General features: G+C 58.2%; 1 protein-coding gene across 2 annotated transcripts; it reads left to right on the top strand.

The window, feature by feature from the left end:
* The first annotated feature begins 341 nt into the window (after positions 1-341).
* On the top strand, positions 342-23,288 carry NPHP4 (nephrocystin 4). Of its 2 annotated transcripts, none has more exons than XM_075113709.1 (29): positions 342-371; positions 986-1,171; positions 1,714-1,845; positions 4,217-4,389; positions 4,712-4,776; positions 5,054-5,209; positions 6,152-6,288; positions 6,851-7,017; positions 7,095-7,221; positions 9,184-9,366; positions 10,075-10,204; positions 12,535-12,581; positions 13,282-13,493; positions 13,596-13,787; positions 14,428-14,615; positions 15,210-15,370; positions 15,789-15,969; positions 17,119-17,247; positions 17,439-17,641; positions 17,714-17,940; positions 18,037-18,226; positions 18,350-18,433; positions 18,533-18,689; positions 19,018-19,103; positions 20,054-20,139; positions 20,562-20,733; positions 21,291-21,470; positions 22,312-22,455; positions 22,680-23,288. In XM_075113709.1, the coding sequence occupies exons 2-29, from the start codon at positions 1,037-1,039 to the stop codon at positions 22,818-22,820; spliced, it is 4,185 nt and encodes a 1,394-aa protein (XP_074969810.1). In that variant the 5' UTR covers positions 342-371; positions 986-1,036; the 3' UTR covers positions 22,821-23,288. The 2 variants fall into 2 exon arrangements, with proteins under 2 accessions (XP_074969810.1, XP_074969809.1); XM_075113708.1 differs by having other exon boundaries at positions 6,776-7,017.
* The last annotated feature ends 542 nt before the right edge of the window (positions 23,289-23,830 follow it).

Below are 23,830 nucleotides of genomic sequence, written 5' to 3'. Positions count from 1 at the left end.
GCCCGCCTCTCCCGCTGCATGCAAATGACGGGCGCTCCGTGACTCTCCCATTGGCTGCAGCGCCCGTCAGGCCTGGCGGCGAGGCACCGCCCCCCGCGGTGCGGCACCATCGCCCTAGTAACCCGATGCCGAGCCGGGCGCGACCACCCGTGCGGGGGGAGGGGGGGGGACACACGGCCTCCGTTGCCGCCGCCGCGCCCCGGCATCGACCCGCCGCGGCCCCAATTCGCTACCCGCCGGTGGGGATGGGGGGCGCGGGAGCGCGGACTGCGGGGTGCTGAGCGGAGGCGGCGCGTCCGTCCCGTGTTCCCCTCCCTCCCCCCGGCCCGGCGCCAGGGTGGTTGGGCCCGAGAAGATGGCGTCGGGGCGCGGTGAGTGCGCAGGGCCCGATCCCGCGGGCGGTGCGGCCGCCGACCGCACGCTATGGGACCCCGTAGCCACGCACAGGTGTACGTACGGGTGCTGGGGGTGCGCGGGCCGCCCGCTGGGCCCGGGCCTGCCGCGCAGTGTCCGTGGCTGTGCTCCGCGGCGTGGGCGACCCACGCGCGGGTTGTCCCTTCCCGGGCGGGTGTAGGGGCGAGCAGCGGGGCGGGTGGGTGGGTGTGCGCTGCCCGGCTGGCCCACGCACCTCTGGCGCCGTACGTCCAGCCGTGTGCATGCGTGGGGGGTCCACGTGTGCGTGGGTCTCTGTATACGCGCACCCGGTCTGTGGGTCTCTGCATACACGGGGCTCTGTGTGCACGGTGCACGCGTGTCTGTGGGTCTTGTGGGGCGGGGGTCGCGGACCTGCGGGTGACCTGCGGGTGCTCCCACGGCCGTGCGCTGGGGCTGGCCGGGACCCCCGGCGAGCTGCGCCGCTCCCACGGGGCGGGCGGCGCCTCGCTGCGTGGGTGCCGCAGGGCGCGGGGGTCCTCTCGGGCGCGCCACACCGGGGTCTCCCGGCTCGGGAGCGCGCCCCCGCACCGTGCCCTTCCCGCCCTTCCAGCCGAGCGCTCGCCGTAGCGACCGAGAAGGAGAGGCGACCCTCGGGAGCGCCATGAGCGAGTGGGAGCGGGTGTTTCTGCAGAGCCTCGCCGTCCCTCCGCACCGCCAGCGCACACGGGCGCGCCCGCCGCGCCCCGCCGCCTTCCGCTGCGTCCTGAAGCACCTGGAAGGGGCCCCCCTCGCCCAGGTAGGGGGGGCTCGGCTCGGCGGAGCGGAGCCCGCCGCGGCCCTGGATGCTGCCCGCCGCCGGGATTCGCTGCCTTGGGGCCCGTAAAGGCGGGGGATTTCGAAACAGGGTTGCTTGTTTTGGGGGGCACTAACTGTAAATCTCCCACAAACACAAGTCGGAGCCACGTCTCAATCTCTGTCCTCTTACCTGCAAATCTGAGTGACCTTTTAATTAGTTTTTAATTCAATTTTTGTCAATTTTTTTAGTTGAGCTTTTAAAAATTGAAATCCCTGGGTAGCACTTAGCAAGTCTGCTACCCCTTTATTATATGATTAATATTCAGATTTCCCACTTTTGCTTTGCTCCTTCAACCTCTGCCTTTCAGAAAGGTTCTCCAGCAATGCATGAAGCTGTATGCGGCCACATGCCTGACCTGAGGCCCAGTTAGAAAATGGGAATTACTCCTTTTTCTCTTCCCAAAGTGTATTTTCTGCAGTTTGGGGCCGCTGAGCTGGTGTGTCCCCAAAGGCTGGTGCCTCCTGTCCTGTCGTGTCTTGCAGGGAGCTGAGTACCAGCTGCGCCTCTCCCTCTTCGATGCCACCTACCACCACTTCTTTGGGAGGACATGGAGGAGCAGCCAGCGAGCTGCCCGTGCCACCCCGCCGCACCTGGCCAGGGTGGCTTTCAATGAGGTAGGGTGCTGGGGGGCTGAGGGCGGGGGAGCGGCTGTGCCGGCGGGGTCTGGGAAAACGCCCGCAGCCCCCGGGATGGGGCAGCGAGAGGTGGGGGCAGCAATCCTATGGGGAGACAGCTGGAGCTGCAGGAGCTAAGGTTGAGGGGGGTTTTCAGTGCATGAAGGGAAAAGGTCTTTGCTCAAGTTCAGCCTGGAGCTGTGCTCCTTTGGTGCTGGTTCAGCCTGATGGGAGAGCGTCTCAGATGGCTCTGGGAGCCCGTGATCAGCATGCTGTAGCCATGAGCCTTTTAAAGCAGCGAGTCCTAAGTGTGCATGGGCTCTGGCCCGCGGTTGCCTGTCTGCCGCTGAGCCTTGCCTGCGGCGGCTCGTTCTGCACGCAGGCAGCAGCAGCAAACCCTCTTCCCCTCCAGCACGTCCCAATCCTTTGCCCAGGGAGCAACCCTGACACCGCCCAGTTATTAAGTTCTTATGCATGGCTTGTTGGAATGGGGGAAATTGGGGTGGTGGGTTACCTCTGGGGCTGGGCGACGGCGTGGGAGCAGCTGTGTGCCACTGTGCGCTGCCTGCTGTGTTCAGAGCCGGCGGCAGAGAGCAGTGTTTCTTCACGAACGGGAAGGAAGGGAAGCGCTCCGGCACAGCGCTCTTCTCGCCTTACCTGGGAGCTAAACTCACCCAAAGCCATGCTTCCATCGATGCTGGCAGACCGGAGTGCCCCCTCTTCCCAGGATGGGAACTTATGGGGTTCACTGGGCCTCCCGCTGCCCTGAAGCACTGGCTGAGAGCGAGGCGGCAGGTCCCCACTATCTGGACGTGGATGACAGCCAAGATGTCACTTTTTCTAATTATAACTTCTGTTTCAGTCTCCTCCAGTGAACTGTGCCGCGGATGAAGCGTAGCACAGATTAGAGCCGCACTCCATTTATTTAAACGGTACCTGGGGGGTGTTGATGTGTGCATTTCTTCCCCAAGTGTTTTAATTTCTGGCCAACCCCTGCTTTTTTTGGAGAGGGACAGAGATAAATCTATGGCAGTGTGTGTTGCACAGAGAGCAATGTGGCGTTACTGCACGGAGCTGCCTTTCCGAGCACTGTTCCTACATCTGCAGGATTCCTGGGTGTCTGGTGCACACGTGGGAGCAGTTGGCAGGAGCTTCGGGGTGTTAGGGGCCTACGTCTCACAGCCCCTCTGCGGTTGCTGAATTGCATTGCCCATCCCCTGCATCCTGCCCTGCATGCTGCGGCCACAGCGCCCGGGGTCTTGCAGAGGTGACGGGGCAGAGGAGAGGTGGTCTGCTGGCACGATGTGACCGGCTGCCGTCGCAGCTGAGCGCCGCGATCTTCTAACTTTGTGACACTCGGCAGTTCGGTGTTGCAAAGTGTTCAGCTGCAGACATAACCGATTCCGGAAAGGTGAGGGAAGGAGGAAGGGCGCTGCTGCTCGTGCAGGAGGAGCTGCTGGCTGCTAGAGAGCTGCCTTGCAGGGCCGGGCAGCGTGCAGGGGCATTGCACCCTCTGCCTGCGCAGGCCATGTGCTGAGCTTCTGCCTGCGCGCTCGCCAGCCTCACCGGAGGAGGGGGGCGTGTGGGCAGGGGACAGGGTCCACATGTGCAGAGGGTCAAGGTGACCCCCGTGCTGCATCCTCCTCGTAGGATTTAGGGGAGAGGATTGAGCTGTTAGCACTCACTGAGCGAACAGCAAGCCTGGTTTTACAAGGGATACACTTTAAGGGCTCTCTGTGTCTTTGCAAGGCGAGGCATCAGTCTTCAGCCAGCGGTCATTATTTCAATATTTTGCAATAAAAAAATAATAGAATAATGATTTATTTCCTTGGGTTGATACGGTTAATGTCCCTCTCTGTTATCCCTTCCTGACAGCCTGTGATTACAGTAAACGTTTTCCCTGGGACACCACGGTAATGAGTTTTTAATAGAAAGATTAACCTAGCTTTAAATCCTGTCCTGGGGAGGTGACCTGTGTCCGGTCCCCCCCTGCCTTCAGGTCCATGTAACCCCCATTTCCTCTCCCTGTGGCAGAAGGGTTTCCAGCTCCTTTGGCTTTCCCAGTGCAGGGCTTGATATAATGCTGTAGGTCAGGGGTGTGTCGAAGCCCTGCTCTTACAGGGTCTGCAGCCTGCAAGTTAATCTGGAAAATGGATGTTAGTGTCAAAAAAAAATAGTTAATGATGTTTGAGATTTAAGGAGGCTGATATTTCTGAGTGGCGCTGGAGGTCATTTGCTGTGAGCTGCTGTCTGGAAGTTTTAATGGATGTTCTGGTTGCGCCGCTGGCTGTCCAAATGCAACAGGTATTGCTCTGCCTGCCGCTGCGCTGCCAGCTCTGAAATACCCTTTCTCTCTCCTTTCCCATCCCAGACCATTTACTTCCACACCTCCTTGAACCACCCCGGCGTCGCCGCCGTCGTGGAAGTGGTGGTGACAGCTGGGAAAGGGGATGGAGGCTCTCAGCATCTCTCCTGCGGCTTTGGACTCATCCCCCTCTTTGGCAGCAGGTCGGAAGCGACGGACCCAGCCGCTGAGGACAGAACGTAGGTCCCCCCACCGTGTGTGATGTGGCATGCCGGGAATTGGGGTGGCAACGTGCATAGCTGTTTTGGGGGGAGAAAGGGTGGTCCTGGGGCTGCAGAAACAAAGCCAGCATTTAGAAACCTGGAATTCTTCACTGCTGGGGAAGCAGCGATGGGTTTGTAAGTGATGCCCATCCCTTCCCTAAAGGATTGGGTTTTCACTGTGGGTGCAGAGCAGGAAGGTGGTTTCTCACCACTGAGCAGAGGCATTGTGGGAGATGAAGATGTGCTTCAGGATTTGTCCGTCACCTCCGACCACTGTGTGTGTGCTCTTTGCTTTCAGACTGAAGCTGTACCATGGGACGCCGCGTGCCTTACTGCACCCGCGCTTCCAGGACCCCCTGGAAAGTAAGCAGCAGCAAGATGTTGCGTCTCACTCCTTTCTTGGCTGCCTCTCCTGCCCAAATGAGTACTGTGTGTGTCCAGTCAATGCGATACCTGGTCCGTGCCCTGGTAGCGTGAAGCAGACCTGCCTTACTGCCAGCTGGGAAAAGCCTGGCTGGGCAAACCCAGGTTTTCCTTTGCTTGCAACACACGTGTTCGTGGATAATGATTTCTTCAGCAGTGGCACTGCAAAGCTGTGTGACCTGGTTTTGGTTGTTTCAGGATGTTTTCTCTCCTTCAGAGAACAAATACCTGACGGTGATGGAGAAGAGCCACCTGCGGTACACCCTGAAGCTCCACCAGCCCCTGGAGACGATATTTCACCTTCTTCCAGAAAACCTTCCGATGTCTGGGCTGCAGACCGTTCCCGGCTTGCTGCCGGCACGTGGAGATGCAAGTAAGAGCTCCTTCCCTCTTCCTGCTGCCTGCACGGCTCCTGCTGAAGGCAGCAGGTCCCTGGGGAGGCTGTGGGCAGGGCAGGCAGGGCGCTGGCATGGGGTCTCTGGGAGTACCAACAGGTTGTCTGCAGTGCTGTCCCTTGGCAAGAGCATCTCCCCTGTGCGGCCGGCGGGGCTGCAGCCCTTGCATTCGTAGCTCAGCCTGAAAGGTGAGAATGGCTTTGGTCTGTTCCCTGTTGTTAATTGCTTCGCTCCTGGAAAGCTGCTAAGGATAAGCGATGGTTGGTTTAGTGAGTCGTTTGGTGGAGTCTTAGGAGGAGCACTTGCAGCCTGTTTATAGTCATCCTCCTTGGTGGCAGGGCTCGGGATTGCTGGGTGTCTGGCAGGTTTGGGGGGATGAGCTCTTGCATGCTCAGCCCTCGGTAATATTTCCCTGTGGGTAGCAGCCTTGCCGTTCGAGCTGCGGCAATGAAAATTATGTGATCTGAAGATTCAGAGGGCAAAAAGTACTCTGTTCTGCAGCTGAATTATTCTTCGGCTTAATACCTGGAAAACCCTACTGCTAACCACGTTGGGGGTTGTAACTGTTAATGTTAAAGCTGAGCAAGGTCTCCAAAGCAGCCGAGTTCCTGGTGCTGCTGAGACCGGTGCTCGGAAGCAGAGGAGGGGAGAGTGAGCGTCTTGCACCGCAGGGCGCCTCAGCACTACCGTGGCAGTGGCTTTACTAAGTAAACAGACTGCATCTGTTTACACCAAAGGCTGTGGGCATTTCTGGGTCTCTCCTGGGCATAAAGACTTGCATGTGCTGAGGATCAACACAGGACCACGGCCTCTTCTCTGGTGCTGCTTTCGGCTTGGGTGCGACGGCAGGTGCCCCTGTGGTCCTGGTGATGCCCGCGCCAGCTGTGGCGTGACCTCTGGCCACCACTTTGTCTTTTCAGGTGACTGCTTGCAGAAACCCCGGCTGATGAAGCCCATCACCTGCTATCTGGAGAGGCTGTCTGTCCAGCTGTACCCTTCCTTGGAGGAATTTGAGGAAGAACTGCTGGACTTACTGAACAGCGATCGCTTACTTAAGGTAGTGCTGATGCGGTTATGGCGCAGGAAAGAACAGGGTATGAGCAACAGTGCTGGTGCTTCGTTTTTGGGCAGGGTGGAAAGGTTCAGCTAAATGGTGCTCAGGTGTTTGTTTCACCTGGAGTCTGTTTGATTTTTTTTTCTATTTTCTTTTTTTTGCTTTCCCCTGTGCAAGCTTTTTGCTTTACTGCTGGATTAGCGCACAGGTCCTCTGTGTTGGGTTTGTTTTGAATATCCAGGCGCTAGTAAGCGGAATTTGGGTTTGCTTTGCTATGGAAAACGCAAAGATAAGGTGCTATGCTCATTGTAGTATGTCTCTAGGAGTGGCAGCGCTCAGTGCGCAGTAAGGACCGCTGGCCAAGTCCTCTTTTATTTGCCAGATTTGCACAATCTCTGCCATAAAGATGAAAGCCTTTAATATCCGTCAGCCACTGGGGGGTGGGTCCTGTTTTTGAGTTCCTGACGGATTTCCTGGATTTTTCTGGCAGGGGTTGGCACGGGGAGGGATGCTGAGCCACCCTGTGCCACCTCGCTGCCCGAGCTGGAAAACTTGCCTGTTGCAGGCCAACGCCGCGCCGGACGGTGATGGGATGGTGGTTCGGGAGCGGCGGCTGCACGTTGGCGTCCACAACGGCCTGCGCTTTGTCCAGGTGCCACAGGTGGCCGTGCTGGTGCCAGAGGCAGAGGCGATGCGGGGTGGCTGCCCAGGGGTGCCTGGCTCCGGAGCCAGGTAAGGGGGAGACCCTCCGGTGCTGCTTTCCTCCTGTCTCGGGCGCTGCCTACAGAGGCTTCTCCATCCTGGCTCAGGGGTGCAGGGCAAGCCCTGGTGCTGAGGAGCCGCATCCACCTGAGCGAAATGGTCCCTCACCCGGCGTTTGGGGTCTGTTTCCAGCTGGAGTACGTCTTCTGTGCCTCAGGGAGAGCTGACGGGAAGGTAGGGCTGAGTGTGCATGCACCTCATCTCTGTCCCTGACTAAAGAGTGGAGACCTGCCGCTGGGGGAACAAGCCCTGCTGTGTGGCTCCGAGCTCTGCCCCTGTTTTGCTGTCCCGCGCCCCCAGGATGCTGCAGCGCTGCCTAACAAACAGCCCCACAAAGTGTCCAGGTTCTTTGCGCAGCGCTGTGCGAAATATCCTGCAAATGGGCTTATTGAATGATTGTAGTTACATTCTTCCACCGTACATATGTATATGGAGAAATGTAGTGTGCAGCAGCCCCAGTGGCTTTTATGTAGAATTTAGCATTTATGGCAAAAACAAGTTAACCCCTCCCACTTTTTTTTCCTGAACGCTGAAATTTTTCTGGGAGCTTCAGCCTAGTGTTTTCTGGACCTTAAAGCCAGGAGAAGTCTCAGCACTGACTGCGGATATCCATGCTCGCTAACGCCTCCTCACCAGTCATTTATATGTATTTCAGTTTAACCTTTCTGCAGGTTAAAGCCAGCTTAGGGGAGCCTTTAGTCCTCTCCTCCAGAGGCCGTTTGCTGATGGAGCCATTAGCTCATAGTGTGGCTGAATCGATGGCCATGGGATCGTTAGGAGGCCCTAATCATTCCGCTAAGATGCTCATTGAAAATGCAGCAAGTGTCCTCTCTTGGTGGAGCCGACCCGAGCAGAACTGGTGGGAAAATGGGTATTTTTAAAGCAGGACATGTGTGCCAGGCTGGAGAGATTTGTATTGAGGCAGGGAGGGGAAGCTGAGCCTTGTTGTTGGAAATTGTGTTAGGTTCAACTCCTTTAAAAAGCTGAAACCCCAGGACATGTGGAGATTTGGGGCTCCAGATGCAGGTGTATTTGGCTGTGCTGGGAGCACTGGCCGGGGTGGCGGTGGAGCCTGTGGGCAGAGTGGTTAATCCCAAAGCCGCTTGCTGAGCTGATCGCCTTGTCCTCCGTGCCATAATTAGCAGGCTGCGAGGGTGACGGTGGGCGCTGGTGGAGACCTCTTGGTTTGCTTCTGCTCCTCTCCTTTGGTTTAGGGGGAGGCTGTGGAGGCGCCCGGGTAAGTGGAAGCTGTTACGCTGCCTTTTTTGTCTGCCAGGGACTGGGGGGGGTCAAACATACCTCCCTTCATGCAGCTGCTTGAGCGAGGGGGTTACAGCCCTCCGGCTGGGCGCTGGTGTCTTTGTCTCTGCCTACATGTGCTAAATACATATGAGGGATGAAAACTCTGTTTGAAAAGCATTATACTGTGCTTTTATATTGTATCAGCATTACTTATGCTGATCCATAATCTAGAGGTGTAGTCCCTTGCGTAACTTGGTGAAGGGATGAGGCACGATTACCTGGAGCCTGGGTGCCTGATGTACAGCAACTGCAGCCTGCAGGAAGGGGAATAATGTCAGCGATGGGCTGGGTAAGCAGGGTAAGTGCAAGAAAAAACCAGAGTACCCGTGTGGGAAGGGTGCTGTGGGGTTTGTACCTGTGTGCAGCTGCGGCCGTGAGGTTGTGGTCAGCCCTGAGGAGATGAAATCATGTAGGAAGGTGCGTTTCTGCCTGCATTGCTGTTGGCAGAGGGAAGAGAAGGAAACCTCAAAGCTGTGCAGGCTTGCTCAGTGCTCTTTCACTGAGAGGTCTCACGATCCCGGGTCCCCTCCCTGGGACTGATGTGTCCCCCTCCATCACCAAAGCCTTCCTGGTGCTCCTCGGAGCGTGCAAAGGGATGGGAGCAGACAGGTGCAGTCGGTGGGGTGGGGAAATGGGTGCAAAAAGAGAAATAAGGTGCTGGAAAATAGAATGTTTCCAGAGCAGGTTGGAAGGGAAGTGGTTTCAGCAGTGCTGGGCGTGGGAAGGTGTGGCAGGAGCTCAGGGTCCGTCTGTCCGGCAGCACCCACTCCCCTGTCCCGGCAGCGAGTGGGGGTGTTTGTGGCGCTCACCCTGCTCCCCCCCGCTCCCCCCCAGGCCCTGCCCGGCAGCGCCCGCAGCGAGGCGGCCGACATGCGCTCGGTGCGCTGGGCTGTCTGGAGCCCCGACCTGGGCGCCGGCGAGGCAGACGTGGTCCTGCCCCTGCGCGGCGGTGCCCACCGCGGCCCCTGCCAAGCCTTGGTCTACCGGACCCCGCCGAGCAGCAGGAGCTCCCACCAGGTAAGGGCTTGCTTCTGCACCGCAAGTACGCGGGGACACAGCTCGTGCTTGGGCAGCCTGGCTGTTAGAGAGGCTCTTTGCTGAAACCTTGATAAGCACCCAGGTGATGGAGCAGCTCTCTGCGATCCATGCGCGAATGAAGAGGCATGAGAAGAGGAGGGTGACAGCCCCCCACCCCTGCCAACATGCACCTGTGCTGATAGGTAGTGCACTTGGTGTCAGCGCTGCTCGGCTTCGGTTACCGCAAACGTGCGGACTGAGCTGGCTTGTAGCTGGTCAACACAGTTACTTACCACGATACTTCTTGGAGGCTGCTGTGACCTGAGCCGGTTTATTGTGCGATAAAGGCCTCAATCCCAGGTGTTTGTCAGCAAAAGGAGGTTAGGGCTGGGGCGAAGGAGTCGCAGGGTGCCAAGCTGTGCAGGTTGCTCTCTGCCGTGGTCAAGGATGGATGGATGGACAGATGGGTGGGTGTTGGCAGATCTTGCTCTGTAAAGGCTTATACCGGGTGGGTGGAGCTGGCAGATGTGTGTGTCTCTGCAAGGACAGAGGTATTTGATCAGCTTATTGAAGTACAACCCCTTGCTCGCTCTGCCTCCAGCCTGCCTCACCGGTTCTCCGGCTGCAGGGCGAGGGAGTTGTCCCTCAGAGGTACGAGGGAGTCTGCGTGTAGCAGGCTGCCTAAAAGTATTTTATTTCCAATTTCAGGGGAAGCACGTGGAGTCTGGGACTGTCCAATTCCATGTTTCCACTGTTTCGGAAGAACATCTTGTAACTGCTCCAGAGATCCTACGTAAAGACCGGGACGAGTTGGTGAAGCCTCCTACGCCATCGCTGAGTGAGTGTTTTCCAGATCACTGACATTTAAAATACAGAGCGTGGCACTGGTGTCTGCTCAGGAGAAAAAACATGACTTCACTGAGTTTCAGTGAGCTAGTTTATGAATTACTGGAGTGAACCAAGTTTCCATCAGGCTGAATTCAGCCCTCACTTTTTAACTTGCAAAATTAAAATTCCCCTGTGATAGTAGCGCTGTGCCACGCGCAAAATCCCCAGGGATTTCCAGCACGGCACCAGCCCACTCCTGTTTCGGGTTGCTCTGAGGGCGTTTGGGCTTCCGTGCTCAACACCCAGGACACCTGGAAGGGCGCAGCAGCCACACCAGCTGCGCATTGCTCACGTTGCTCCCCACCAGTCTCCCTGGACTCTGAATCCTTCCAGGCATCGAGGACAGGAGGGATGTCACTTAGAGGCTGACAGGGGAAAAAAAATAATGATGATCTCGTGCTGCCGCTCGGAGTGTAAGCGCAGTGTGTGTGTGATTGGCGTGCACGGGCTGTGCCAGCACCCAGCTGGGGAAAACTAGGCTGCGTATGCGTGCGTGTATGCATCCATCCATCTATCTGTAGTGCAGGGGTACCAGGTGGTTGGGGTCTCAGCGCCCGTCTGCTGTGTGTTGGAGGCAGAAAGAAAACTGCCGTTGGCTTGGGGTTGGATGCGGAGCTGAGTCAATGCCCCAGGCTCCTGGAAATCCTCCCCAGCTTGTTTCTGTCTGCTCCCCCGTTTTGTGGTCGGTGGGAAACAAACTCCCCTTTCCTCTCCAGTGTCGCTCTTGCTGTGGTTCCCCTGCAGATCCCTGCGATGCTCCAGATACCTAATGGTGTTTAAATATGTTTACAAGTTTATCCGGCTCCTCTGGTGAGCGGCAGCTGCCAGCCCACAGGTCGGGGTGATGCTCAGTGCAGTGGGTGCAGCGTGGGCACCTGCTCCCACGCCGGCTCCAGCACTCCTGCGCCTTCCACGAGATGGCAGTGGCACCATGGCTTTGCCGCAGCAAGCACTGGCTTTCTGCCGGCGAGGAGCCGGGTGTGCTGGTGTAAGGGGCTTTAGAGCAGAGATCTTCCCAGGTGAAATGGGAGGACTGGTGGCATTGGGGGTTGCGCTGGGTTAGGCTCTCTGACATGGCTGCGTTGCTGCTGGTGCCTTCCTGGTGCTGTTTGAAAGGTTCTCCTGGACGCCTTTCGGCTGGCCGGGGTGCCGAGGGGGTTGCAGTGCGGTGAAGGGAGAAGCGAGCGTGCAGCGATGCTGAGCTTGCAGCCCGGTGCTGGGCTGGCGTGCTCCGGCTTGGGGGGACATGCTGGAGCATGAGGGGGGATGCCCCAGCGGGGTGACTTTTGGGGGGTGAAGGGGTGAGCTGCCTGGCACTTCCCTTGTCCGGTGGGCTGGCAGCACTGGGGAGAGCTTGGGAAGCATGGTGGTGGTCCCAGAGCTGTGCTGCGAGGTGAGCGGCTGCGCGCGGGAGCCAGACTGTGCCTTTAGCTGCTGAACAGAGCATTTTGTTAACTTTTTGTAGTGCTCCGTTGGAAAATGAGCTGCTGTTTAGTCCTTCTGGTCAGGGGAGGCTGGGCCCATCTTCTATCAGCTCAGTTGCCAGTGGTGTTGGTGGTTCTGTCTGTCTTTTTACTAACGCCGAAGCTGTCCTAACTGAGAGAAAACAGTGTTTTAGACATAAGGGAGACGGGGTGCTTTCCTTTGTACAGCAGTCAACATGAAATAGCTGGAATACACGTGGTGGCGAAAGTAAAATAAGGTCTCTGCATCACGTGGATGCAGAGATAGAACATCTGTGCCCCTGGTCTGCTCCGAAGGGCCCGCGGCCCAGCGAGCTCAGCTGTGCCAGCGCGGGAGCTGAGCAGCCAAATATAAATGTGATAAAGCTTGTACCGTTTCGGGGCACGAATGCACAAACAGATGAAGGGAGTGACAAGAAATAACGGAGGAGCGACGAAAACCTTAAGTATCCTAAAACTTTCACGTCTCATTAAGCATCCCACTTAGGCAGCACCGCATGGCCGTAGGGAGCCGCGGCACTGTCTGGGGGTGGAGCAGCTGCCTTCTACAGCAGCGTTAGCCTAATTCCCAGTAAAGTAACAGAGGGATCTGGAGGTGTGCTACGTTCCTCTGCCACAGGCAACAGTCTTATTGGAAAAATAAGTCAAATAAGTGTTGGGAGATAAGGCACCTCAGTAAGCTGGTCCCACCCCCGAAAAGTAGAACGGCAGGCAGGTGGGAGGCTGGAGGGGTCTCGCTGGTGGGGGGCTCAGCCGCGGCGGAGGGGCCTGGGGGGTGACGCCTCTGCTAGAGCATCTCTCCTGTCCCTCTCCGCAGGTCTGCCCACCCCGCTGCGAACGGCAGCCTCCCCGCGGGGACAGGGGGTAAGTGCCCTGTGTGCCAGGATGGCGGGCAGCCGCCTTCCCAGGGTCGGCGTGTGTTCCCGGTCCAGTCCATTTCTCCTGGCTGCTGCAGCGAAGGGGCATCGAGCCTCCTGCTCAAATACCCCTCCTCTGGGGCAGCAAAATGGATCCTGTCTATAACGTGCTGGGCAAAATTCCCTGAGCTCTTTTCACACCCCAAATGTATTTTTAAGGGCAGTTCTGTGTTTTTGACAGCCCAGACTTGCTGGGTGCTCTTGTCCCCGGTACGTGCTGACAGTGACGCACGGTTTCTTTTGCGTGGAGCTGCTGGGATTTAAGGAGAGCTATGAATACCAAGATCCCTCTTCATGCTTTTTTTATATCTTGATGCAGGGATCGGTGCAAACAAATATTTTTGAAATTAAATGCTTCATAGGACCACCTTAAGCAGTTTAATCTCCCTGCTGCATTTTCTCATCCCTCCTCTTGCCAGGGAAAGTGCAGCAGCTAAATAGGAAGCAGGGGTGTGAACCCCCGAGCAGGCAAGCTGTGCCGCTTCTCGGCAGAGCGGTGATGCCAGAGCACGCAGCATCTGAGCTGCCTGAGCGAGGAGGGGCTGCTGGCGCACCTCACCGCGGGGTTCCCACAGGGTGGGCTGCCTCGGGGGGCCGCTTCCCCGGCGCGGGGCTGCAGGTGCTCATGCTCTCTGGTCTCCTTCCAGCTGTCAGTGTCCCAGCTGTCGGTCCCGCTGCGGGGTGGGGGCCAGCCCCCGGCACAGCGCAGCCGCAGCTCGCGGCAGGAGGGGGGGATCACTCACCTGGAGGCCGACCTCAGCTCCCTGGGCCCAGACTCCTGCGGTGGCGACCAGCTGCGGGCGCTGCCCTTCACCCCGCTGCAGGTGCCCATCACTGCTGTGGGGCTGCAGGCAGGCAGGTGATGCTCGGCTGCCCTTCCCCAGGCTCCTGCGCCCCCATCACCTGGCCCGCTGGGGTCCCCTACGGCTGCTTCCATGCCGCTCACCCCTGTTTCTCTCAGTTCCCGCACGCTGCTGTCCCGTGCCTCCCTGGCGCGCCTGCATGCTGCCGGCTTCCCGGAGATCCTGGACCGCAACCAGCAGCCAGTGGAAATCTCGGTGCCAGCAGATCCAGCGAGTTTCAGCCTGCAGCTGGAGGAAGCTGACCCTCTGCAAGGCAATGAAATAATCCTGCAGTTCCTGGCTTTTGGCAGGTGGGGAGGCAGCTCTTTGTTGGGCTTTCTGTGGGCAGATCCCAGGGGCTTCCTGGGGAAAAGCCCTTCCCCCCCAAATCCCCACAGCCCACTTCCCTGCTTGAGCTGGAGAAGTCCTTGCAAAGGTGCCACTTCTTCCAGCACCTGCCATGGAGGCAAAGCCCTGGAGGGTTTTATGATTATGCTCTTGTCCTTTCTGGGCCCTCTTAAATCATGTTCCAGTATTTTTTTTATTGTATCCATTAACTGCAGTGTGATGTAAAAGCTAGGTAACGCAGGGTTTCTCCATAAATTCGTATGGAGTTGAGAAAGTTGGCACCTGTGGGGGTGGCTTTGGCTGGATAAGGCCCCGCTTATGTTTTTTTGCATGGATGGCAGTGTGCTGTGCGAAGGTAAAACGCTGCCTTTGCTGGGCTCCGCCGTTGCAGCATATGGCAGGAGACAGCTGGAATTAGGAAGCTTTTTGGAAAGCCAAGGCAAACCATATGCCCGCTGTCTTCAGAGGAGTCCAAATACTTGTGACGCTGCCGATCTTCTCTTGTTCTTCTGCCTCTCAGTGCGTGCCGAACGCACGAGGAGCTCGTGATGGGGAGGCAGTGCTGTGCCATGAGCTACTGCAACCCCCTCTGTCTCCCTCAAGGGATGCCCAGGACGGCATGGAGGGGACATGGCCGAGGACAGTCTTCCTCACTTTCCAGTTCTACCGTTTCCCGCCGGTCACCACGCCGCGGCTGCAGCTGGCCAGCACGGACGGGGGGCCGGTGGCCGGGCCGCCTGTGCCAGCGCAGATCCTCGTCCGGGTGAACAAGGACGGGACCCTCAGCACCAGTAAGTTCTGGTTTTAGCATCCTCGTGTGGTGGCTCCTCTTCCATCAGTCAAATTTGGGCTTGCCTCCAGGCTGAGGAGCGGGCCAGTGTCTGCTTCAATAGCAAAGCTCCGCTAGTTTATGCCGTGTGTTGTAAAAGATGTTCAAAATGTCCAACATTTGAAGTAAAACACTAAGTGTTGGTGGTGTGATTTGCACGTTGAGGCTGCCAGCTCCCGCTGCAGCTCAGTACCCTTGAAGAAAGGCAACACGGGAGAGCGCAGCGCCCGGAGTGAGCGGCTCTGATCCTCCGAGCTGAGTGCTTTTCGTCAGTTCTTTGTGTCCTGTTGAATTCTGGTCCCAAGAGACACCAAGCACTTGTGGCTGATGAAGCTGGTTCTCCGTGTGGAGCTGTTAGTGGAAATGAGAGGAGGGTCTGACCATACAAAGTGTTTCTGTGGGAGCGTCCCAGTCCTGGGGGACCTTGCACCTTACTCATTGATGGGTTCATTAAGTGGAGGAGAGTGGGTGTGCGAGCAGGCAGGCTTCTCTGGAGCAGAAGTGTCCCTGTCCTGGCTGATGTGCCATTTCCATGACGATGCTGCATGTCTTGCAGAAGCACCAGGCTTGCAGCTGAAGTACATGGTGGATCCTGCTTTCCTGCGACCCGGGGAGCAGCGCTGGTTTGTGCGGTACCTGGCCGAGCACAGCCTCCAGATTGACGTCTGGGATGGAGACTCCCTGCTCCTGGTTGGGTCTGCTGCCGTCAAACTGGAGGTATTGGTTAAACTGAAGGTATTTCCCCTTAAGCCTTTGGGACTGCTAACAGTGAAGGAGGCCACCTGCTTGGCATGCAGGAGTGTTAGGGAAGAGCCTGGCTTCTCCTTTGGTCCTGTGTTGAGATGCTGTTGTGTTACCCTCCTGTCTTGAGCAATCGAGTTGCTGTCAGCCCCTCCCTGTAACCAAGACCGATGTCAGCCTGGCAAGCCCCTAATTGCAGGATTTGTCATCATCTCCTCCAAAGTGATGGCAAAATGTTAACTTTTTTCTACTTCCCTGGAACTCCTGCGGTATTCTAGGGTTAAACCCCCCAGACCTAGGGCATCTAGAGACATCCTTACACAGACCCCTTAACTCTCCAGACTGGACTCCCCAGTAACTCGCTACCCCTCACCTGTCCTTGCCTCATCCCCAGTCCCTGCTGCGCCAGGGCCAGGCAGCTGTCAGGACCCACCACGAGCTGGAGGTGGCCACGACCGAGTACGAGCCAGACGCGACGGTGATGGGCCGGGAGGCGCTGCGGCACGGTGCCCTGCGGCCCCTCGGCATCCGCGTGGCAGTGAGGGGCCGCCTCCACCTCTGCCTGGCCAACGTCGGTAAGAACCCGCTGCTCACGTGGCCGAAAGGCTCTGGTGCTGGCGTTGGCACCCCACGGCACGCGCCCCTCTCCAGCTACCTCTGGAGCCGGTCAGAGCCCCTGCCCCAGCACCAGCTGCTCGGCTCTGGGCAGCAGTGGGCTGTTGGCAGGGGCGTGCGGCTCCTGGTTGTTCTTGCAGTCCCTTCTGCCTCCTTGGCCGCAAGTGCCGGTGGCGCAGGGTCAGCCCTGTGTGGTTGGGTGCCAGCAGACAGCACGGGGCCACGGGGGAAATGCACAGCGCACGCAGGGCAGTACCCGAAAGCAAACCACCTTGCGAGAATGTTGTTCTCCCCAGAACCTGCTGGCTGCTTTTATTTTATATATTTAATTCCCTGTCCCATAAATGTGCAGTGACTCCAGGTTTTAAAATCTTATCTTCAGAAGAAAGATTAGCTCCATTATAAGATATCTTAAATCTTCGTTTCCATACTTCGCCTGCAAAGGGCCGATAAGCTCCTGGGAAGGAGAATCTGAGATTCACAACCCAGAGAGAGGCTTAACTCACCCTGCAAAAGAGGGAGAGGGGAAGCAGAGACGCTGCACAGGACAACAGCCACCCTTTGATTGTTTTTGGTTTTTTTTCTTGTCCTCTATTTTCAAACCTTTCAAAATACTGCTGTTAAAGTATTGAAAAGCTCGGTGCCCCTGCCTGAAGGATGGGGGTGGGATCTGTAGGCTGGGTAAATACCTGAGGCATTTAGAGCCTCATCTGGCTCTGCTTTGTATAACCGTTGCGGGAGCGTGGATGGCAGCAGGAGCAGGGAGATACGGTGGTGTGTGGCCGTGCTGGCGGCAGCGCTGCAGCCCGGGGACGGAGAACACGGAAATGAAAACCGGAGCTGGTGAGGGGCTCGGTGGTGCTGGCTCGGCATGGCACCGTGCTTTTGATGCTGCTCCGTCTCCGGGTGGGTGGCTGGATGGTGGTGAACGGCAAGAGGCTCTGGAGGGAGTGCCATAGGGTTTGCAGAGCATCGTTAGCGACCAGATATTTGCTCTTGCTTTTTTAGATTGTCTGTAAAGAGCTGCAGTGAGGATAAAAATTTGCAGTAGATCTTATAAGAATGAAAAACAGAGGATTTCCACTCACCCCCCTCTCAACTCGTGGCAGGCCATCCGTGCGAGGAGACCCCAGGGCAGCCCCCATCCCCACTGCCGTCCCGCTCCCGCGTCGTGCCCGCACCGGCTGGTGTCAGCAGCATCTCAGCCAGCAGCTGGTTCTCCCTCAACGCCGCTGGCGGTGAGTCCTGCCAGGCTGTGACTCTGCCCGTCCCCCTGTGTGGGTTCGAGTTGGCGGGGTCTCTGCCACTGTGGAGCTGCAGGGTGGCCGCCCTCTCCAGTGCTCCCCATCCCCGCCCCACAGCATCGTGGGGCACTTGTGGCCTCGCTAATTGGGGGTCCCTCGTTGCTGCCCCGCTGCTCTCGCCACAGGCGGGCGGGTGTCGCGGGCGCGGAGGCTGGTGGAGGTGGACGGCGAGTTGGCGGCCGCGCTGCACAGCCGCCGGCCGGAGGTGAGGCTGGCCCCCACGGCTGCCCCCAGCGAGGCCGCGGCTGCCCGCCGGCGCAAGCTACGGCGCATGGCGCTGGTGCGGCAGCAGGAGGACGCCGGCGGCGGGAGGACGTCCTGGCTCTCGGTGAGGAGAGGGGCGCTGGCGGCCGCGGATGCTGTGGTGGCTCCGGGCTTACGGTTGCCTCCCTCCCGGCAGGGCTGGCAAGAGCAGCGTGCCCGGCATGTGCGGGATCTCCAGATCATCGACGCCTACCGGGAGCACATCAAGGGCGAGAGCATCTCCCGGATGCTTAGCCAGGCCATCACCGCCACGCACACCGTGCACGCCGTGCTGGGGACGGCTGAGTTCTTTGAGTTCACCCTGAAGAACCCCTACGGCGTCCAGCACACTGTGACCATCGAGGTCGACCACCCTGAGCTCAGGTGGGGGCCAAAGCAGGGTCTCCCCCATGTGTGTGGGGAGATGCCAGGTGGCACCAGCTCCCGACCAGTCCTCACCACTGCCGCTCGCTCCCCCAGCGTCGTACTGGACCCGAGGGAGTGGCGCCACTTCAAGGAGCTGACCAAGAGCATTACACCGGTGGAGGAGGAGATGTTCCACCTCCGTGACGACCTCAGGCCTCAGGTCTACCTGCGCCCCAGCGAGACCGTCCGCATCCCCTTCAAATACCAGACCTTCTCTGCAGACCCCGCGGTCGTCGCGGCACAGGTAGGTGCGGGCCCCCGTTCCGAGCTGTCGCGGTAGGAGGCGCTTCCCTTGGCTGCGTTTGCCCGGGCAGGGCGGTGCTGTCACCGGGAGCGTCCTGAGGCAAGCCACTCTTGCACCCCTCAGGGGCCGGCAGGGCTGGGCGCCGGTGCCGACGCGGCTGTGTGCTCCCTGGGGAAGAGCGGGGCCGGGCAGACAAAGCACATCCAGGTGAGGGAGCCAGGTGAAAACACCGCTTGAGGGGCTGCATAGGAGGGGAGGCATCACTCTTGCCAAACTCCGACCCTCTCCCGCCGGCCCCCGGGACAGGTCTCCTTCCAGGTGAGCGGGGGGAAGCCCATCGCACTCCTGCGGGTGAAGGTGGAGCCGCAGCCCCACGTGGTGGACCAGACCTTCCGCTTCTACCACCCGGAGCTCACCTTCCTGAAGAAGACCATTCGGCTGCCTCCCTGGCACACGCTCCCTGGTGAGCCTGTGGCGCGCCTGGAGCGGGCTTGGGCTCTTCCTTGTTAGTCGGCATCCATGGTTCATAGGATAGGCTTTCCTGGAGGTGCAGGTGGTGTCCAGGGAGCCTGTCTCTGCGTCCTTGCCCTTTCACAGCCTTGGGCTCCCTGCTTGCTCTTCATCCGCTTGCCTGCACTAATTTTATATCGAATTCCCTGCAGCAGTACGCCCGTGTAGTTTGCTGGTAGCCCGGCACAAGGGATTCTGGTCTGCGGCTGTGCGGGATGCAGGGTAGCAAACAAAACAGAAAGCACTGAATACTGTTTCACCTCGGCCTCTCTCCTCCGCAGGCGCACCAGTGGGGATGCCAGGGGGGCAGCCAGAGATGTTTGTTCGCTGCAGTGACCCCAACATCATTTGCGAAACCAAAAACATGGTATTAGTTACGTTTCAGCATCGGTCTGTCCTTTGTGCCCTTCTGTTGCGGGTTGTTTTGTTGGCAGAGGAACGCCGTGCCCCCGCGGAGCATCCCCACTTACCAGCCCGTGGTAGTGAAACGCTGGCAGTGACGGAGCCGGAGCTGCCCTTTATTCCCAGTTAAAAGGAGCCACATTGTTTTTTGCGTTTTTTTTTTTTAAGCCGAGTGCTGCACCTTATCGCATCGTGCAGCAGCTTGTATTTGCTTGTTCTTTTGAGCAAATACCAGATGATTAAAACGCTGTGGAAAAGCAGCGTTTTGTCAGGTGTGGGATAGACCTTCGCTGCCGCTCGGGGTACCCGCAGCCGCTGGAGGTGTGCGGTGGGGGACGGCGTGGCCTCTGAACGCCCGGCAGAGCATCTCTCCGCTGGGCGATGCTGGGGCGGGGGGCAGGGCCGCACCAGGCTGAGGTGCTCTTAGGCCCAAGCCTAGCCGTCGCTCTGCGCCCCTCCCCTGGCGCAGCCCTTGCTCTGCAGTACCCAGCAAAGGTTTCCTGGGCTTGCTCTGCTAGCTGGGGGAGGTAGAGAGGAAAAATAAACTTGCACACGTATGTGCAGATGGCGATGAAGGGTAGCTGGTAATTGCTGTTGCAGAAATGCGTTAGTATGGTAATTGGATTATGGCTTGTTAGAAAACTTGGGGAAAATTTGCCAAAATTTGATTACAGATGCAGACCTGGAATGTGATAGTCATTTGTATCCTCTTTTGTAATTAAAAATACTGGAAGAGCTCAGCCAAGCTGTATAATAACTTAATAACGTAGTTTAACTAGATGCCGAAAGCATCTGCTTTCGTAAGTGGGTTGGTGGCGGCCTTTTCCCTTAATGGGAAGGAAACCCTGGAGTCCTCATTAGCCGGTTTGATCTCGAGGTTAACTGTTGGAATGATGCTCCGATTTCTCCATGCAGGGGCCTGGGGAGCCGCAGGATGTCTTCTTAAAAGTAGCCGGAGGACCAAGCCCACAGATCAAAAAGTTCTTTGTTGCTATTTATATGTGAGTAGCAGGACCCCCAAAAATGAGAAACACTAACCCTGAGCACGTGGCGGGGTTGGAGGAGAGCTCCTGCCGCCCTTTCCTTGCTCGAGGCTTCCTGAGCCTGGCCAGCATCACCGAGGAGCAGAAATCTGGGCAGAGGGCTTCCAAAATGTTTGCAGCTTAGGGTTTTACGTCGTTCTCTTTTCCTCTAAATAATCCCTGGCCAGAGCATCCTCCGGTGTGCGAGCTAATGCCTTCTGAGCGAGCCAGGCTGTCTCTGCGTCGGGTGACGCTGTTATGTGAGCTTTAGGAACGGGGGAGGCTGAAACTGGGGTCCTTAGAAGAAGCTTTCCCAGTGCTCAGGCTCCGTGCTTGGCGTTCGGCCGCTCGCTCCGAGCCTGCGGCGCCGTTGGCAAGCGCTGCCCGTCTCCTTGCTGCAGAGACCCCTGGCTGGCGGCGCCCGTCCAGATCTGGCAGTTCTACCTGCACTCGCTGCAGCGCCTGGACGTCAGCTGCACGGCCGGGCAACTCAGCCGCCTCTCCCTGCTGCTGCGAGGCACCCCGGCCCCGCGGAGGGTGCGGGCGTTCACCTCCCACCCCCAGGAGCTGGAGGTAACCCGCTGCGGGCAGGCTCGGGGCTGGCCTGGACCGGCCCGGTGAAATCCCCTCCGGAAAGGGAAAGGCAGCCCACTTGGAATTATGAACGGTTTACTGCCATAAAGTGTTAGCGATAATTATCTTTTGATTAGAGCTGTCGTGTGTAGGATCATCGGCACGAAACCCCGGAGGGCAAATTATCTGCATTAATGAGACCATCTGAAGACTAACAATTTCTTTAGAATTTGTTCAGCCATAATTGTGAATGTGAATAATAAAAGGCACAAAAACTCCATCGCTGTCCCGTAAACAAAAGAAAAAGTCTCCCCAGGCGAAGCCTGCGAGGGGATGGAGTCCCTGGGCTGGGGAGGAGCTGGCTCTCCCGGAGCAGCTCTTATCCTTCCTGACACAAAGCCAGTCCCGGCATATTCGTGTAGGTGGGATTCGGTGGTAGCGGCATAGATGCGTGTGTCTCTGAGAGCAGTCGTGTCTAGCTTATACCCCAAGCTGGACGTCGCGGGGTGCGACAGGCTGGCGCGGGTGGCCGCAGCTCTCGGCGTTGGTTTCCGCAGGTGGATCCAGACGGCGCCTTCCTCCTCCCTGCCAACGGCATCCAGGACCTGTACATCGGCGTGAGGCCTCGGCGGGCTGGCAGCAGGTTCATCTACCTCAACCTGGTGGACGTGGAGTCCCACCAGCTGGTGTCCTCCTGGCTGCTCTGCCTGTCCTGCAGGCAGCCCCTCATCTCCAAGGTGCGGCGGCTCTCGGGCCACAAAAACGCAGTGGCGGCGCTGGACCGGCCATCGTGGTCTGGCCAGTAACCCAGGGCTGTCTCCTGCTTCTTCCTCTCTGCATCTATGGGGTTTTTGGTGCTTGCCACCCTGAGCACACGTTTGGCCCTCCAGTGCTCGAGTAATCTCACTGAAGGACCACAGCAGAACATCTTTTGGGCTGTTTTGAAGGCAGTCCCATGCTGAGGAGTGCCAACTCTGAAGTATCCCCGCTTGTGAAATTAAAGCTACAGCATGCTGCTTCCTATTAGCACTGTGCTGGCAGAGGCCTTGCCTCAAAGATAGAAAATTAGATTTCCCAGCTAACGTGTTCCTTTTAAAAATGTTTTTCCTGAAACCCTCAGTACCAGGGGAAGTTCAGATCGGCTTTTAAACTGATGCCCCAGTACCCTGCCAAGTGTTAGCCCGCCTCCTGGTGCTGCGGGGCATTATCCGAACAGTGCCACGGCTCTCCCTGTGGATGTCCATTAATTAGCTGGAGAATGAGCTGGCTGGTCCCAGCTGCTCCCCCGGCCCTTTGTTGTTCGGGCTTGTAATTACTTCTGCGAACATGCCGGTGCCAGTGGCAGCATGAGGAGGATGCTTTCGCTCCAAGGTGGTTTCTTTATACCTGCTGGTAGAGATCAAATGTAGGGTGTAGAAGGGGAGAGGAGAGGATGTACGATGTGCCCCCAGAAAGCCCCCCGCGGCACGCCAGTGCAGGAGGCAATTCTCCGCAGTCAGTCTGGGGGAGCGCCCGTTGTACCCTCTGCCCCCCCCGCGGTCTGTGCTGCCTCTGCCACAGCTTGTGCTCAACCTGCAGGCGTTCGAGATCTCGCTCCCCGCGGGAGGCGGGAGAGGCTGCAACAAGCGCATCACCTACACCAACCCCTACCCCTCGCCCAGGCTCTACTTCTTGTGCACCAACCGGCCTGACCTCCTGCAGTTCAAGGAGGATTCCTTCGAGGTACGTCCTCCTGCCGCCGGTCCCCCCTTGCCAGACCCCTGCCCTCCGCCGGCTGACCCACGCGATGCGTGGAGCGGCGCTGGGTGGGTGCAGGGCATGGCATGATGCTCGGTGGGCGCAGGGCATGCTGCTGCAGGGGGGCTGTGCTAGCCTGGGAAGGGTGGGCACGTCGAGGGGTCCGCGCCGGGTCCTGCTGCCTCTCCTGCGCCCCCGTTCTCCCGCAGGTTGCCGGCGGGGAGGTGTACACCATCGGCTTGCGCTTCGCCCCGAGCCAGAGCGTGGGTGAGGAAGAGATCCTGATTCACATCAATGACCATGAGGACAAGAACGAGGAAACCTTCTGTGTGAAGGTCCTCTACCAGTGAAGCTGCCCGCCCGCCGCAGCAAAGGGGCCAGTGCCTGCGCCGGCTGCCACGGCTCCCCCGGCAGCGCCGCCTCGGGGGTGCCCGTGTCTTTCCAGTGGGGGTGGGGTTGTGAGCCGGGTTCCCTCGTAGGCACCTCACCAAGCTGGGAGGTCTTGCTGCGTGCTGGGATCCCTGGGCACTGCCCTGAGCGCCGGTGGAGCTGCGCAGCTCTGTCTGTCCGCATCGGGGAGAGCGAATGTATTTGCTACCGCGCGTCGTGACAGCAGGAAGTCTTTATTTTTGTTAAGCGTTACTATATTTTAGGCACGTTGGAATATTTTTTAACTTAAGAAGTTTGCAGATCTGATTCTGCAAAGTATTTTTAAAGTACTTTATATTCTATGGTGAGTTTTGCACACGCAGAAGCAGTTTTCTCGGATTTTTGATACTTTTTACTCATCCTCGATCAATTAAACTTGCTGCACAGAATTGGCAGAGCGTGGCAGCGTTTTCTTCCGTGGGAGGTGGAAACCCCTGGAGTCCCTGTCCTGCAGAGGCGAGTGACGGACTCGCCCTGCCCACCGTGGTGCCATCAGTCCCATGGTGGGGGGCAGTGGGTGTCCCCTGCATCACCCCCAATTCCCTGGAGCGTCCCGGGGCTTGGGCCAAGGGCTGTGGAGGGGAATGTCAGGAATATAAGGTGCAGGCTGACGCCTCCGCGGCTGTGAGGTGACAGCCCCTTCCCAGTGCGTTGTAATCTTGTTTGTTGGGTACTAAAAGGCTCCCCCCATTCCTCACCAGTTCGTAGCGCATCTGTCGCTGTTTGCCTGCGCTGTGATGCATCAGGTTCACTGCATGGAGGGGGAAGAGCCCAGAGAGGTGAGAAAAAAGGCAGCAGAGGCTGGCAGATGAGGGGGGGGGTGTCTCCCATGGGGGTGGCTGGGGGTCCCTGCCCCTCGCTGTGCCCCTCTGCTGCAGCTGGGTGATGGGCAGAGCCCTGGTGGGCAGCCCACCACCCCCGGGAGGCTTGT

This window comes from Phalacrocorax aristotelis, chromosome 19 (assembly GCF_949628215.1).
Source record: "Phalacrocorax aristotelis chromosome 19, bGulAri2.1, whole genome shotgun sequence".
Taxonomy (NCBI): Eukaryota; Metazoa; Chordata; class Aves; order Suliformes; family Phalacrocoracidae; genus Phalacrocorax; species Phalacrocorax aristotelis.
This window is presented reverse-complemented; position numbering and strand designations above follow the sequence as displayed.